Source organism: Myxine glutinosa, chromosome 2 (assembly GCF_964187855.1).
Source record: "Myxine glutinosa chromosome 2, kmMyxGlut1.1, whole genome shotgun sequence".
Taxonomy (NCBI): domain Eukaryota; kingdom Metazoa; phylum Chordata; class Myxini; order Myxiniformes; family Myxinidae; genus Myxine; species Myxine glutinosa.
In genome coordinates, this window is record NC_136262.1 from 147,322,936 (window position 1) to 147,340,642 (window position 17,707).

The 17,707-nt window shown below is 43.6% G+C and overlaps 1 protein-coding gene across 1 annotated transcript in view; it reads left to right on the forward strand.

Moving 5' to 3' along the window:
- Positions 1–17,707, forward strand: part of LOC137417486 (ADAMTS-like protein 1) — a 466,111-nt gene that overhangs the window by 175,411 nt on the left and 272,993 nt on the right. The window contains exon 7 of the mRNA XM_078772644.1: positions 11,165–11,291. Coding sequence (XP_078628770.1) covers positions 11,165–11,291 — 127 coding nt within the window. The remainder of the gene's footprint in view (positions 1–11,164; positions 11,292–17,707) is intronic.

Genomic DNA, 17,707 nt, shown 5'->3' on the forward strand with positions numbered 1-17,707 from the left:
CACATAATAGAACATCACACACAATATAACATCACACACAATAGAACATCACACACAATATAACATCACACACAATATAACATCACACACAATAGAACATCACACACAATAGAACATCACACACAATAGAACATCACACACAATAGAACATCACACAATAGAACATCACACACAATAGAACATCACACACAAGAGAACATCACACACAATCGAACATCACACACAATCGAACATCACAAACAATAGAACATCACACACAATAGAACATCACACACAATAGAACATCACACACAATAGAACATCACACACAATAGAACATCACACACAAGAGAACATCACACACAAGAGAACATCACACACAATCGAACATCACACACAATCGAACATCACACACAATCGAACATCACACACAATCGAACATCACACACAATCGAACATCACACACAATAGAACATCACACACAATAGAACATCACACACAATAGAACATCACACACAATAGAACATCACACACAATAGAACATCACACACAATAGAACATCACACACAATAGAACATCACACACAATAGAACATCACAGACAATAGAACATCACAGACAATATAACATCACAGACAATGGAACATCACAAACAACTGAACATCACAGACAATATAACATCACAGACAATGGAACATCACAAACAACTGAACATCACAAACAATAGAACATCACAAACAATAGAACATCACAAACAATGTTGCTCAATCACCAAGGAAATGCCCAAAACATTTGAATTGTTTTTGATCTCGCACTACAATGAGCATTTGGTCACGCGATGTCCTTTTATTCAATACTTCTACCACCACATGACCCTTGATGGAACAACTGCCGTCATTTCAAATAAAAGAGAACTGCTTGTTCAAATCACAGTGTCGCACCAATTAGTGATCCGGCCCTCAGATGGTCGTTAAGCGGGGTGTCCCGTCTGCTAGCAATACCCAGCGGACGTTAAAGATCCCACGGTGTCTTTTGCAAAGAGTAAGTGATTGTGTGCCGGCACCCTGAACAAATTATAACATTCCTTCCCTGACTATACCACTGGGAAGGCAAAGGCAAACAACCCATTGTAGTCCTTGCCACGAGACTGCCTGCCTTCGGGCACGAAACGGACAGACTCGGACTAATCAAGACTGTAAAATAAATATGTTTGCCCTTTGTAAAAAGCGTTTTAAAACAAGATTCACTGTAAATGTCCATCAGGATTGCTTGTTATTCTAAAAGGTTTTTTTGTTAAACTCTGGAATTCTTTCTTCGATTATTTTTTCCTTCCTTCGGCCTGCCAAGTGCGCTCCTTGCAAAGTGAAGGTCCCAAAAGCATTAGTCCGTAGTGTTTGGATGTTGGAGGGCCGGCCAGCAGCCCACATTAAAGCAAAGGTTTTAATAGTCCGAGATCTTAATGGTAACAATGCATTGCCTGTCACGTTTATAACTGTGCTATTCTCAGGTTGACTGCAATCTCCACAAAATGTTCGTTTTCTTCGGCCAATGGACCATTTTGAGGTGTTTCCATGTTTTATGGGTGTTCGTACAAATTTCTCTGGGTTTTACTTTCCGCCACAAAATGCGGTTCCACCACTCGGTGTGAACGATCCAATCAGAAGCTTGATAACTCTTTGCTGCCATATTTATGGTCCCACAATAGGTGAATAGTTGGATTAGTCTCAGAAGGGCATCACGCCGTGCCACGTAGTCTTGTGCCGTTTTCGGAACAGACGGCTTAATGGCACGAAAGCCAACCTTACCTGCCTCGTTAACTTAACCTACTTGTACGATTGGTCACCGATGCGTCTGAAGGGCCGTTATGATCAATATGATGACAGAATGCTGTGTTGATTCTACCCATAGTCTGACAGGATGGTCAGCGGTAGGGCGACAGGATGGTCTAGTCCGATTTTGATTCCGGACCTGACTATAAGCTGTCCGATTGGTGCTTCGCATTACCCAACTGCAGGGTGTTCCATCATCACAAAGTCGGATGGTCCTTAAGCCGGGTGTCCCTTCTGCTCGCATCTCTCAGGCCTCTCTCAGGATCACTTTTATTAGTCCCCTACCGGTGTACTCCGGTTTGCACCCCGTCCCTCCGTCCGTCAGTCCGTCAGTCTGTCCGTCCGTCACGCAAAGAACAGTTTTCCGGACTTTTTTTTCTAAACTCTTAATGCTAATGATTTCAAACTTGGCACATGGTTTCCTCATGATAAGTTACAGTTCAAGTTCGAACTTCACGACGTTTCGATCATTTTTGACAAAGTTATGGCACTTTGAACTTTGGGAATTTCCCCAACAGTTTTCCGGACGACAGACTTCCGGTAGGGGACATGTATTGCAGCGCAATACTCAGAATGCTTGTTTAGACTGGTGGCACAATCTGAAAAAGACTCAATAAATCAACTTCAGAGAGGCATCGTCAACGTCAAAAATATAATGAAAGCAGGTATCACCCTTATAAAAGGTACAATGGTGCCTTCCTCTTGAGGACACTGGATCAGCATCGCAGAAGTTGTGGCTCAAATCCAGGTGAAGACAACAACAACAACAACAACAACATGCATTTTAAGGCCATTTTCCCTGCTAGAGCGGGGGTTAGCCTTCCAGGTGAAGGTGGCAGTATAAGGGATTTGGATTCTAATCCGCAGTAGTTTGACTTGATTTCATGTGAATTTCCAGGTGCATTCACTATTGTATTGCTGGTAAAAACCCAGCTGGCTCATTAACAACCTTCAGGTTTGGGAGAATTTTCCTGCCCGACCTTGTCTGGTTTGCAGGTGATGTGAGTTCACTCATTGTGGTTGATTATCATTCCCTTCCCTTGTTGCAAGAGGCCATTTTTAGTCGCTGTGGTTGTTACTTTTTGGTACTTTAACATAAATAACAAAAATTAAATGCGACTATGATCTGAACTCAACACCTTAAGGCACGGTTAACATTTAACATGGTTAACCCTTATATGAGGAAATTATGTCAAAAATCAAGATGGAAGACGGAGTAGGAGTGGTTGGAGGGTGGACGGGGAGATTTGGTTGAAAAATAAAAGGACTACCACTACCACTACCACTACTACTACTACTACTACCACTATTACTATTACTATTACTCCTACTATTACTCCTACTATTACTCCTACTATTACTCCTACTATTACTCCTACTATTACTCCGACTATTACTCCTACTATTACTCCTACTATTACTCCTACTATTACTCCCACTATTACTCCCACTACTACTCCCACTATTACTCCCACTACTACTCCCACTACTACTCCCACTACTACTCCCACTACTACTCCCACTACTACTCCCACTACTACTCCCACTACTACTCACCATTTCTGAAGGTGGATGGAGGTTATATTTTTGCCCCTGTCTGTCTGTGAACAGGATATCACAAAAAGTTATGGACGGATTCGGACTTCGGACAAAATTTGGTGGACAGGTTTGGTATGTGACAAGGACGAAATTGTTAGATTTTGGTGAAGATTCCAATCCGGATCTGGATCTGAGAATTCTCTCTTTTCGTGTAGAATTCTCTATCTCTAAATATCTTGTAGCACGATATTTCAAAAAGTTGTGGATGACGTGTGACAAAACCGGGTAGATGAGTTGGTTCGGCGACGAGAACAAGCCGATTCGATTTTGGTTCAGGTCCGAATCCAGATCCGGCCTGTCAGTGGGATACAAAACTAAACTGTTCACCTGGTGGAGGTATCTAGTTTGAGACTAGATCATCCATTGAGAGCTGTGAACCTCTTATGTCTCCTGTGCTCGTGTCCTTGTACTCGTATAAACCCTGACCAGTCTGCGAGTCAATATTCGGTTGTGGAATGGATGATGAATACCAAACATGAATACCAAATGCCATGATGAATACCAAACAAGGTTTTGATGACGTCCACATTCTATGTCTTGTTTAAGACAGTTGTGTTGGTAGCAACTTTTCAGGATCATTGGCACCTTTTTTGAAAAAACATGTAATGGACGTCATTGATTGATTGTTTCATTTGAGTGTTCAGCCAATGAGCTCCTCTACTTTAACAATAGTCAGCACACAGATCCCAAGACCATCCAACAAATCGGCACGATAATGGAGTTAACCAAGTGGACATTAACCAAGGGAACATCGGTCACCTGCCCATGTCACTGCAGTAGAAGGTTCGTCCAGATGACGTCATTTAGGTTAATTTGATGAGCAACAACAAGGCGTCGGTGCTTGGGTGTGGCTGGATGAAACCAAATGTGGTCATTAAGTTGTTTTGCAGAGTACACCAGTCATACCAAGCTATTAGTATCGCTAGATGAGGTAATTATTCATCCTTCCGCATAACTACTCTCGTATTCAGATTAAACGTATTGTACTGAAGAGGTTCAACCTGTGGGCCAAATTCAATTTGTCCATTGAGGATTTTCTCCAGTTTGACTTTGAATCTTATGTTGTTGGCCTTGTATAGTCCAGCCTCAAGATTACATTCTGACAGTGGCTGGCTGCTCCGATTCCAGATGTCCGGAAGTTTGGAAGTTTCACCCTGAGACAACATCGACCATCCTTTCCGTGCACATATCGGTGGGAATGGCCTCCTTATCAACAACATCTAAGTCTGAAGTTTTTCTTACAAACCGCACATTATACTTCAGATCGTGGTACGTTGTATCTACTACGATGAGGTCATTTATTCCAGCTTGTCATCATCACGTGGTCGCCCATCTGCAGCCTGAGAGATTGTATCTGAGCCATCCAATATGGCAAGTTTATGTCGTTTTGGCGGTTTCCGTTTGGCAGAAAATGGACAAATCTGTTTCTATAAAAAGCGATTCACAATGCAAGACCGGATACACTGAAATTCAAAGTTGATGTGTCGAGTTTGTTTTTGAGCCTCATCACATGTCTGCCAGTTGTAAACGTCTCCAAGTAATTTTTATGATCAATAACACGAGTGTTCCTTGTGACTTCATTGAACTTCATTCTCGAGCCCCTCGTAATGTCCTACTTGGCATGACATTGATAGGAGTACTTTTATTTTTAACGATCAATCACGACCCGTTGAAGTCCAGCAAGGCCTGAGTCACCAAGTCATACTGTGGCTCCCCCTCATGTTCCTTTTGCTACAGAAGACAAAGATTTTGATTTCTCCATAATTTGCTAATTAGAGTTGAATTAAGCGCCATCCAGACCAAATATGTACAGTATGGGTCACAGGTGTGACCCTGACATGGGTCACCGTCTGCTGATGTTCCTTGCCTCCTTATTCACCATCTGCTGATGTTTCTTGCCTCCTTATTCACCATCTGCTGATGTTTCTTGCCCCCTTAGGCACCGTCTGCTGATGTTCCTTGCCCCCTTGGTCACCATCTACTGATGTTCCTTGCCCCCTTAGTCACCATCTCTGATGTTCCTTTGCCCTGAGGCACCTTCTGCTGATGTTCCTTGCCCCCTTAGGCACCGTCTGCTGATGTTCCTTGCCCCCTTGGTCACCATCTACTGATGTTTCTTGCCCCCTTAGGCACCGTCTGCTGATGTTCCTTGCCCCCTTGGTCACCATCTACTGATGTTCCTTGCCCCCTTAGTCACCATCTCTGATGTTCCTTTGCCCTGAGGCACCTTCTGCTGATGTTCCTTGCCCCCTTAGGCACCGTCTGCTGATGTTCCTTGCCCCCTTAGTCACCGTCTGCTGATGTTCCTTGCCCCCTTCGTCACCATCTCTGATGTTTGTTGCCCCCTTAGTCACCGTCGGCTGATGTTCCTTTGCCCTGAGGCACCGTCTACTGATGTTCCTTGCCCCCTTATCCACCGTCTGCTGATGTTCCTTGCCCCCTTGGTCACCATCTGCTGATGTTCCTTGCCCCCTTAGTCACCATCTCTGATGTTTGTTGCCCCCTTAGTCACCGTCTGCTGATGTTCCTTGCCCCCTTAGTCACCGTCTGCTGATGTTCCTTGCTGCCTTAGTCACCATCTACTGATGTTCCTTGCCCCCTTAGGCACTATCTGCTGATGTTCCTTGCCGCCTTAGTCACCATCTGCTGATGTTCCTTGCCCCCTTATTCACCGTCTACTGATGTTCCTTGCCCCCTTATTCACCGTCTGCTGATGTTCCTTGCCCCCTTATTCACCGTCTGCTGATGTTCCTTGCCCCCTTAGTCACCGTCTGCTGATGTTCCTTGCCCCCTTAGTCACCATCTGCTGATGTTCCTTTGCCCTTAGTCACCATCTGCTGATGTTTCTTGCCCCCTTATTCACCGTCTGCTGATGTTCCTTTGCCCTTAGGCACCGTCTGCTGATGTTCCTTGCCCCCTTAGGCACCGTCTGCTGATGTTCCTTGCCCCCTTGGTCACCATCTGCTGATGTTCCTTGCCCCCTTGGTCACCATCTGCTGATGTTCCTTGCCCCCTTAGTCACCATATGCTGATGTTCCATGCCCCCTTATTCACCATATGCTGATGTTCCGTGCCCCCTTATTCACCATCTGCTAATGTCCCTTTCCCCCTTAGAGTGAAGATGTTACATTTTGTCGCCAGTCTAATTGTATGGTCGAGGATGTGTAATTATTCTCCACACATGGCATGAGTTTATCAACATTGTTTTGCGCACACTTTCCATTCGGTGTAAGTTTCAACATTCTGTGTTAAATGTACAGCGGACACGTATAGACTCCGATATATGATTGAATGGGAATACTATAAATAATGATGATTGTGCATCACCAAGTGCAGACGAATGTACAAAGCCTGGAGCTTTTCAATACGAGGGAGAGGTGAGGAATCTTAATCGGCCTTCTACAGGTTATGGGAACATGAGCGAAGGTATTGAGAGCGAGCTCTTCGAGGGGGTCTTCTCCTGCCAATCTCGCCCCGCGAACGTGCCCACGGCGCATTGTGCCACCGTTGTCAGAGCTGAAAGGCGCGTGGGTTGCCCCCCGATGAGTGCTTCTTCACCGTACCAAGCAACGCCCGAGAAGAATTTGCTTTCTTTTATCTGCCCTTTTAAAAGTGCGTCCATGAATCGTGGCGAGGACATTGACGAGGCCCGGAGGAGGCGTAGGCCTTGTGACCAGCGGCTGTGTCCGACGCTGTCTCGTTTGTCTACTCGTAGCGAGTCGAGACTGTTTATATCATCCCCCTCAAAACAATGTCCGCTCTTTCACCCCATTCTGCCCTTCGGCCCATTATCAAGACCATCTTTCACTGACAGCAATGAACCAGAAACCGACCACATGTTCAAAGTTTGCCTTATAGTTATAATGAGCTCAGGAATTTTATTTTGGCAAATTGTATTACGATGAGTACAATTGTACAGAAGTCTTATTTTGTTATTATATAGTGTAGTATCTCCACTTTTTATGAGTTATACAAGGCCAGGTAGTCACAGGGAGAGACTACGCTCTGCCATGTGGGCATCTCACTTAGCACAGGAGGTAGTGTTATTACTCTGCGCTCGCGAAATGAAAAACGAGGTTAAGCAATCGGTTGCGTACGTGTGCCGTACGTGTGTCGTACGTGTGTCGTGTCTGCATTTTAAACATTCATTTTCTCGGCAACAGTTTGTCCGATTGACATGAAATTTTACCGTAGGTGCGCCTCTGCCTGTAGATTTTTTTGCTGATAATTATGACGTCATAGATCACGTTGTACGGACGCCATCTTGGAAAAACCTTACACCTCTAAAAACCTTACACCAAACTGCTCAATGGAAAAATTTTAACCATGGCTCATTGTCAAGTACTCACCATGGGGAATAAGATATGTTAATGATGATGTCATAGGTGCCTCCATTATGATGTCATAATTCGACAAGTACAAGTACAGTTTGATTCGACAAGTACAGATTCGACAAGTACAGTTTGATAAAAGTGACATCAGTCACTGGTCTGCAGCCATATTGAAAAAAAACAAACCTTAAAGAACAGCAGAGTTGGCTTGCACCAAGTCCTTCTCAAGACTAAAAACTACAACACGATCTTTCATGTTCACTACCTGAATGCAAACGTGTAACACAACTACTCATACCCTACTGCAAAGCCGCAATGAGCCGGCGAAGCCAAAGCCTCTTGCCACTATTTTACCCATCACTATGGCATCAGTATGGTAGGTAGTTGGTAGTAGGTAGGTGTAGTAGGCACCGTACCTAATTCAAAATGACACCATTTGCATTCTGGATGAGATTAAAATTGATAAAATTTCCTTCTTGATTAATTCGGTGAATTCCGTCTCAATTTCGGATATTTCCGGCCGTGAAAAACTATCCCCTACGGCCGCGAGATTTCTAAAAAATAATTATTCGTCAATTTTGGAATATTTGACGCCGTTTTCAGCCTTCGAAACGGTAATAAGCTTTTTTGAAATACTTTTTCAAATACTCGAATCTCATTGGTTCCGGTGTTTGGTGACGATTTTCGTTGAAGATAACCAGGGCCCATGCGGGCCCGGGGAACGAGGTTGGTCTTAAAGTATTTTAATTACAAATTAGAGGTGCATAAGATTGTGAATCAAAAAAAGACGGGTGAAACAAACTCCTATTGAACTTTTTCGCAATTTATATGCATACTTCCGCATCCGGAAGATGGCGGCCTCCATGGAGCGATTTGGTTTTTGAAATATTTTTTCAAATGCTCGAATGTCATTGGTTCCGGTGTTTGGTGACGATTTTCGTTGAAGATAACCAGGCCGTGTGGGCCCGGGGAACGAGGTTGGTCTTAAAGTATTTTAATTACAAATTAGAGGTGCATAAGATTGTGAATCAAACAAAGACGGGTGAAGCAAACTCCTATTGAACTTTTTCGCAATTGTTTATGCATACTTCCGCATCCGCAAGATGGCGGCCTCCATTGAGCGATTTGGTGCGTCAAAGCTTCGAAATTCTCAAAGGATCCAGCAAAATCTGGCTTTTCAACATAATATGTACGCGTTCATTCACAACGCCGGCTATTACTTAACCATCGAATCGATCGCTCTTTCATCGAATTGCTGTTTCTTTTATGCACACGTATTCACACCTGTGTTGACCCACGTTGTACTGAAGGCAGCCATGAAGGTCGAACACAAAGAGATCAGAGTCCTCCAAACTTTAATCATGTCACAAATCGCCTTCTACAAAATGGACTGCCTTTCCCAAAAGGGGGGAAAAATCATTCCAGCCGCAATCGCAAAGCACAACACCTGCATGTTGCTACAAACACAACTAGAATGACCCTTGGTAGGGCGCACACCTCCGCCAGGCTGACCTGTTTGTTTTGTATCTCAATGATAGGCCGGATATGGATTCGGGCCTGAACCAAAATCTAATCGGCTTGTTCTTGTCACTAAACCAACTCGTCCACCAAGTTTAGTCATAACTCGTCCATAACTTTTTTAAATATCATGTCCGTATATCGCTTTTCACCTGATCTCTCAATGGTGAATAATCACTTAAAATTAAATAATTCTCATATCCGAATCCATATTCAGATCTCCACCAAAATCGAATCGATTCTTCCTCGTCACACACACAACCTGTCCAACAAGTTTCGTCCAAATCCATCCTTAACTTTTTGAGATATCCTGCTATGTATCGTTTTTGGCCCTATCTCCTAATGGTGAAGAATCATTTAAAATTAAATAATTCTCATATACGAATCCATATTCAGATCTCCACCAAAATCGAATCGATTCTTCCTCGTCACACACATAACCTGTCCAACAAGTTTCGTCCAAATCCATCCGTAACTCTTTGAGATATCCTGCTATGTATCGTTTTTGGCCCTATTTCCTAATGGTGAAGAATCATTTAAAATTAAATAATTCTCATATCCGAATCCATATTCAGATCTCCACCAAAATCGAATCGATTTTTCCTCGTCACACACCTAACCTGTCCAACAAGTTTCGTCCAAATCCATCCGTAACTCTTTGAGATATCCTGCTATGTATCGTTTTTGGCCCTATTTCCTAATGGTGAAGAATCATTTACAATTAAATAATTCTCATATCCGAATCCATATTCAGATCTCCACCAAAATCGAATCGATTCTTCCTGGTCACACACCTAACCTGTCCAACAAGTTTCGTCCAAATCCATCCGTAACTCTTTGAGATATCCTGCTATGTATCGTTTTTGGCCCTATCTCCTAATGGTGAAGAATCATTTAAAATTAAATAATTCTCATATCCGAATCCATATTCAGATCTCCACCAAAATCGAATCGATTCTTCCTCGTCACACACATAACCTGTCCAACAAGTTTCGTCCAAATCCATCCGTAACTTTTTCAGATATCCTGCTATGTATCGTTTTTGGCCTTATCTCGCAATGGTGAAGAATCATTTAAACATTATCGTAGCCGGATCCGAATCTGGAACTTCACCAAAATCTAATAATTCCGTCCGTGTCACATACGCCACATCTCTGCCAAATTTCGTCTGAATCCGTCCACAAATTTTTGAGATATTTTTTTCACAAACGGAGAAACAGACAGGGGTGAAAACATAACCTGGCACTTCATGCAGGAGGAGGCCATTTGGCCCATTCGCCTGTGCAATGGTTTCCAACCTACGGTTGTTTGTCCATGCTCTGTCCTTTTTAAACGCCGAGCAGCAAGCAAGGAAGCAGCACATGCCGTTTTTAAGGTTCGGTTTGATTCGGCCGGAGTCGGGTTCGAATCACCGACTTCCTTGATTCTGAACGGATGCTGTAACCATGACACCACTGAGGCTGGAAAGATGGCTGCTAATCCATAATCTAAAGAACAAACGTGATGTTAAATTAGATCACTTAAAATTTATCTTCCCCCCCAAAAAACAATGTGGGTGGTGTGCCGAGACGTAATCTGTCCTTGGTGTTTTACTACTCCCAAATACTGTACTGGTTTTGTAAAAGAGGGCATTGTCGTGGGCCGCAGGGGCTTCGAGTTGATTTGTGATTCACAATGGTTCAGTCTTCTCCCACTTGATTCGCCACTGTGACCCGGATCACATCCACCAATGACATGGGTCACTGGGCCCCTTACTTGTGCTGCAGTTTTTTTCCGTCCGGTGCGGAAAATATTTTTCTCAGATTTGTTAAAAACAAAAATGTAGTTTTGTGGCCAATATGGCAGAAAGACCTCATGGCGTCTCTAGATTGTGACCTGCGGTCCAATTTGTCATTGTGTTCTCCCCTAGCCCGTGGGTTGCGACCGGCAGCTTGGCAGCTCTGCGCTCGAGGATCAGTGTGGTGTGTGCAAAGGAAACGGGACGACCTGCCGTCTGGTGCGAGGACAGTCCAGGCCACAACTCAGCCTGGACAGACGTGAGATATTTTCTCGTCGATTGTGCTTCTCCCATTGTTTGCCCACGACGATTTGATTCCTCTTTTGACAAAGACATTAACCATCTGTTTAAATCGTGCCGCCCTGACATTGACAAACTAACATAAAAGACTGCTACGGACTGCTTCCTCTCACCAGTATATCCAGCTACTGACAACTCCCAAGTTTGCTTCCACGACCGCATGCTTTCCACGAACGGGTTTACTCAACGCCACCTGCAACCAAACCTATTTCCTTCCGGTCTATGGCATTCGTCGACACATCGAGAATTAATGTCGAGAGTTAAAAAGCTGAGCATCTTTGGTACCTCTGACTGAAGTTATCTCCATGGCACATCACCAGTTATCAGCTTGTGGGTTGTCAGTATCGTAAAGGTCTCGGGAGGGACAGTTCTGACATCAGTTCTGCATATTATATATATACTAGCAGAGGTACCCGGCTTTGCACGGGAGTGGGAGGAGGAGGGGAGGGGGAAGAGGAGGGGAGGGGAACGGGGGGGAGGGGGGAGGGGGAAGCGGGGGAGGAGGAGGGGAGGGGGAAGAGGAGGGGAGGGGAATGGGGGGGGAGGGGGGAAGGGGGGGGGAGGGGGGAGGGGAAGGGGGGGAGGGAAGGGTGCGGGGGTGCCCAGGGGAAGAAGGGCCCCTCCCCTCCCCCCTCCCCCCCTTTCCCCTCCCCCCCCTCCCCTCCCCCTTCCCCCTCCCCCTCCCCCTTCCCCCTCCCCCTCCCCCCCTCCCATCCCCTTCCCCCTCGTTCCCCTCCCCTTCTCTTCCCCCTCCCCTCCTCCTCCCCCTTCACACCAGGGGGGTTGACTCAGCCTGTCATCCCACCGAGGTCGGAAGTCGGAACTCATTGTCGTCAAATAAATGTAGCCTGTATGTTTCACTCTTTGTCACATGCCGTTGGTCCCATGTCAATCGGATGAAGTTGAAAAATTAACGTTACGAAGGTTCTCTGGGACGTACTGATTCCGAATAATGAAGTTGAAAAATTAACGTTCCGAAATACGCTAATTACGCTAACAGAAGCGCTGGAGGGAGCACTGCGCTCCCTCCCTTAGATTCCCTCCCTCTTCTGCTAGCGCTAATTACGCGTAACACACTAATTTTAAAACCCGAAGTTTTTTTAATTTTAAGGTGTGCTGTAGTCAGAAGCGCTAGAAGCGCTGCGCTCCCTCCCTTCGAATCCCTCTCTCTTCTGCTAGTGCTAATAATACGCTAATTTTAAAACCCGAAATTTTTTTAATGTTTATGTCTCCGTGACATTCCTGGGACCATCCCGAGTCGAACAGTACTTTCCGCTCGCAAATCCGTCCACGGGTTCTCGAGATCTTAGAGATCGTAGATCTATCAGGATACAGACACAGAGGCCAACTCTACTTTATATATATATATATATATATATATATATATATATATATATATATATATATATATATATATATATATATATATATATATATATATATATATACATATACATATATATATATATGTATATATATATATATATATATATATATATATATGTGTATACACTAGTATAAAGCCAGTCAAAAATGACGGGGTGGAACAGTTTTTGACGGTACAGCCATGTGAGCATGCCAAAGTCTGAAATCTGGGCCTAGTGTCAGGGGTGCTTATATCATTTTTATTTGTTAGACATCCTACAGACGTAAATGAACACTCGTTTTACTCTGTGCGCATTGCACATCACGTGCAGCAAATTTCACCGCCCGGTGCCTTGTATTTATTGTGATTAAAAAAATACCGCTTCTGTACACCGACCTTGAGGCTCAGTTTGAAAGCCACCGTCTACACTTCCAATGTAAGAGGCATAATTACTCTTCTTTTGATTCTTCAGAGTCCTTGGAGTCTTTTGTGTCCTCTGGGTCATTTAAGTCCTTGGGATCTTCAGTGTCTTCAGCATATTTTGTTGCTTTTGTGTCTTTTGGGTCTTCTGGTTCATCGGTGTCTTTTGGGTCATTTGAGTCTTTTGGGTCCTCTCGGTCTTTTGAGTCATTCGAGTATTTTGGGTCCGCAATCTGGATTTTTAGGGTATTTAAGGGTCTTCTGGGTATTTGGTGTCTTCGGGGTAATTTGGGGTCCACTGGGTCCTCAGGGTCTTTAAGGGGCTCCAGGGTCTTTTTGGTCTTTTCAATTGTTTGGGTCTTTTCAGTCATTTGGATTGTTTGGGTCATTTGGGTCTTTAAGGGTCTACGGGGTATTTTGGGTCTTCGAGGTCTTTTCGGTCCTCTGGGTCTTTTCATTCTTCAGGGCTTTTTTGGGTCTTCCTGGTCTTTTGGATATTTGGGGTATTTTGGTGTCTTTGGGGTCTCTTCGGTTTTCTGGGTCTTCTTGATCCTTCCAGTAACTGGGATATTTTGGGTATTCGGGCTCTTTTCGGTCTTGAGGGTCTTTTCGATCTTTTTGGTCTTCCGGGTATTTAAAGGTCTTTGGGGTATTTTGGGTCTTTGGAGTATTTTGGGTCTTCGTGGTCATTTTGGTCTTTAACAGTCTTCAGAGTCTTTTGGGTCTTTAAGGGTCTTGGGGTCTTTTGGGTATTTGGGGTTTTTATGGGTCTTTGGGGAATTTTGGGTCTTCATTGTCTTTTGCGTTTTTGTGGTCTTTTGGATCTTTAAGGGTCTTGGTGTCTTTGGGTTATTTTGGGGTTTCAGGGACTTGTCGGTCTTTTAAGTCCTCTGTGTCATTTGGGTCCTTGGGGTCTTTAAGGGTCTTTGGGGGTATTTAAGGGTCTTTGGGGTATTTTGGGTCTTCAGGGTATTTTGTGTCTTTGGGGTATTTTGGGTCTTCAGGGTCTTTTTGGGTGTTTAACAGTCTTCAGGGTATTTTTGGGTCTTTGGGGTATTTTGTGTGTTTGGGGTATTTTGTGTCTTTGGGGTATTTTGTGTGTTTGGGGTATTTTGTGTCTTTGGGGTATTTTGTGTCTTTGGGGTATTTTGTGTCTTTGGGGTATTTTGTGTCTTTGGGGTATTTTGTGTCTTTGGGGTATTTTGTGTCTTTGGGGTATTTTGTGTCTTTGGGGTATTTTGGGTCTTTGGGGTATTTTGGGTCTTTGGGGTATTTTGGGTCTTTGGAGTATTTTGGGTCTTTGGGGTATTTTGGGTCTTTGGGGTATTTTGGGTCTTTGGGGTATTTTGGATCTTCTGAGTGCTTGGGGTCTTTGGGGGTCTTCATGGTCTTTTGTGTCTATCAGTCTACAGGATATTTTGGGTGTTTGGAGTCCATTGTGTCTTCGGTGTTTTCTGGGTCCTTGGGGTATTTTGGGTCCACAGTCTTTTAGGTCTTTTAACTGGTTGACACACAGTATGTGTTCAAAGATTGCCTCTTAAAACCCCCCACTCAAATCCCTCCTAACGCACTACTCAAAGCCTTTAAAACCCCCCACTCAAATCCCTCCTAACGCACTACTCAAAGCCGTTAAAACCTATCCCTGTGAAGGGGGACAGACACACAAACACACACACACACACACACACACACACACACACACACACACACACACACACACACGCACACACACACACACACACACTGTGTTTTATATGGCTGTTTAGTAGACCCACTGTTGTACAAAATGAGGAAGTAACTTATAAATGTATTAACATTGTACAAGCCTGGGATGAAAAGTGTTAAATGGACTTTTCCATTTGAGAACTTTAATAATGAATCTTGTTAGCGAGCAGTCGACTCATTGATGACTCCGTAGAGACCGCAAGCATTTCTCATCTTTGCACCTTGTTATTTCATCGAGGTTCCACCTCTCACCTCCAAAGATCCTTGGCTAACATTCTGCAGCAGCATTCCTCGTGCATGTGGTTTCACTGCTTCATATAACAGTGTAATCTACCTGGGAAGTTTCTATCTGTTATTATCCTCAAACAGTTGGACTCGCTACTGAGTCTCACTTCATATATGAGTTCCCTTACAAGGAAGTTCAACGCAGGAGTAAGCTGTTCGGTTGCCAACGTAAGGTTGTTTGCCCGTGCTCTATCCGTAAGCCCGTGCTCTACAAGGTTGTTATCCGTAAGGTGGTTTTTTGCCCGTAAGGTTGTTATCAATGCAGATTGTCAAGCAAGGAAGCAGCACGTACCATTTTTAAAGTCTTTGGTATGAATAACAGACCTCCCAGATTCAGAGCGGACACTCTAACCATCGAGTCTGGTATTGTTTGCTTTAATGAACAAATGTTCAGTTTGGTTCATCCTGGTGGGATATTGCATTCTGAATAACGATGATTGAAAATTGATTCCATGTTCTGTCTTGTTTTTTGATGAATCTTCTCATCTTCGCACGGAGGTCTCGCCTAAAGGCTTTTCACTCCACTCTTGACGGGTTTTCCCCAGAGACACAATTTCGGAGCATGCCTGGGAATGCTCATTATTGCTCGAATGTTCGAAGGAGGCTGCCTGGCATCCTTCGATTCCTGTGGACATGTTTGTTCCCTCCCTCGTTTCATGATACTCTTGACGACCTTGGTGATTCCTTTATTTTTGATCGGTGGGGTGTGGGAGAGCAGTTTTCTGTGACGTTCTCCGTCGCCAATTTCATTTAATGGTACATTCATATTATTCTCGGGTTAAATATCAAGGATGATTCCTGTATCAATTGCTCCATAATCTGCAAATTTAACTTGCAAAGGACATTATACAGGGTGAGCCAGAAATATGGTCATTTTTAACACTCGTGTAAAGGTAATAAAAAGTTGTATTTTAAAACAAATTCTTACAAGAAAGTGAAGTACATGACATGCCATTTATTTGTGGAAAAGAACATCTCGGAGATGCACACCATTTCGTCCGACACATTCCTCCAATCTTGGACGCCATTTATTCATGACGTTCTACAACATGGCCACGTCAATATCATTGATTTGGCGTCTGATGTTTTCCTTAAGTTCATGAAGAGTTTGTGGACGGTTAACATTCACTTTCTCCTTTAGATCTGTCCACAAGAAGTAATCACATGCAGTCAAATCAGGTGACCTCGCTGGCCATGGAATATCACCGTTTCTGGAAATGACATGCTTTGGAAAGAGCTCCCTTACAGTAGTCATGGACACTCTGGCGGTGTGGGAGGTTGCAACATCTTGCTGAAACACGTCATTGGGCTCACTTCTGCAAATCTGTTTAATTATCTGGAGGGGAAGTTAGAAACCATATTGATATATCGAGCTGCAGTAACAGTGATGGCATTTCCATTATCGTACTCGAAGAAGTAAGGCCCTATGATGCCGAACGATGAAAGTGCACACCACACTGTGGCTTTGGGACTGTGTAACGGTTTCGTGTGCATTTCTCTTGGGTTTTCGTCTGCCCCAAAAACGAGTATTTTGCTTGTTGACATAGCCACACAGATGAAAATGTGCTTCCTCAGACATGAACAAATTGTTAGCAATCTTTTGGTTTTCATTTCCGTCCATAAATGAAAGCATTCCCTCACAAAAATTATTGCGGGCAATCTCATCATCTTGGCTTAATACCTGGACAGTTTGAATTTTATAGGGTAAAAGTTTAAATCCTTATGCAATATGCGGCGTAGTGAAGTGTGAGAAATTATTAAGGCTGATGCATGCTTTCGGCTGGAGCGATGCGGATTTCTCAAAAACTGACTCCCTCACACGCTCAATGTTTTGTGCCATTCTTACTGATTTGGGTGCTTCCGGCACTGATACTGTATACTGACCCGGTTTCTCTTTTAAAGTTGAACCGGTCCTCTCAAACTTCTGAACCCATAACTTGATAGCATGAACAGAGGGCACATTTCTATGACGTTGAACATTGAAATGGAGTTTGAATTGACGTTGTGCAGCAGTTGCACTATCATTATTCTTGTAAAAAAGCTTTGATAGCGAAAGCGCGTTCTTCACTCGACCAGTTCCACATGGTCACAAGTGTTCTGCCTGCAAAAAAATAAAACGAAATCAGTAAAAAATTAAAAAAATAAAAATGCATGTTATGTACGGTACTTCAATATCATGAATTAATTTATTTTGAATACAATTTTTTATTTCCTTCACACGAATTTCAAAAACGACCATATTTGTAGCTCACCCTTTCACTCAATGGTTCCCAAGTTCAACACAATTTTCATCTTCACAGATTTTATATTCTTCCTCCATCAGTGTCTTCATCTTATTTTATCGTAGTGCAACTGTTCATATTCAAACCTTTTTCATGAAATGTGCTATCAAATAACCTCTATACTTATCTCTACATGCCTTAGCTGGATTACGAAAGGAGAGATCGCAGAGGCTTTTTTTTGCAAGAGACAACTCTTCATGTCTAAGAACACACAAGGAGTAATAGGAAGAAGCAGATTAAGACAGAAGGTGATGACAGCACATATATGGTACTCATAAACAGCTTCCAGGATCGAGT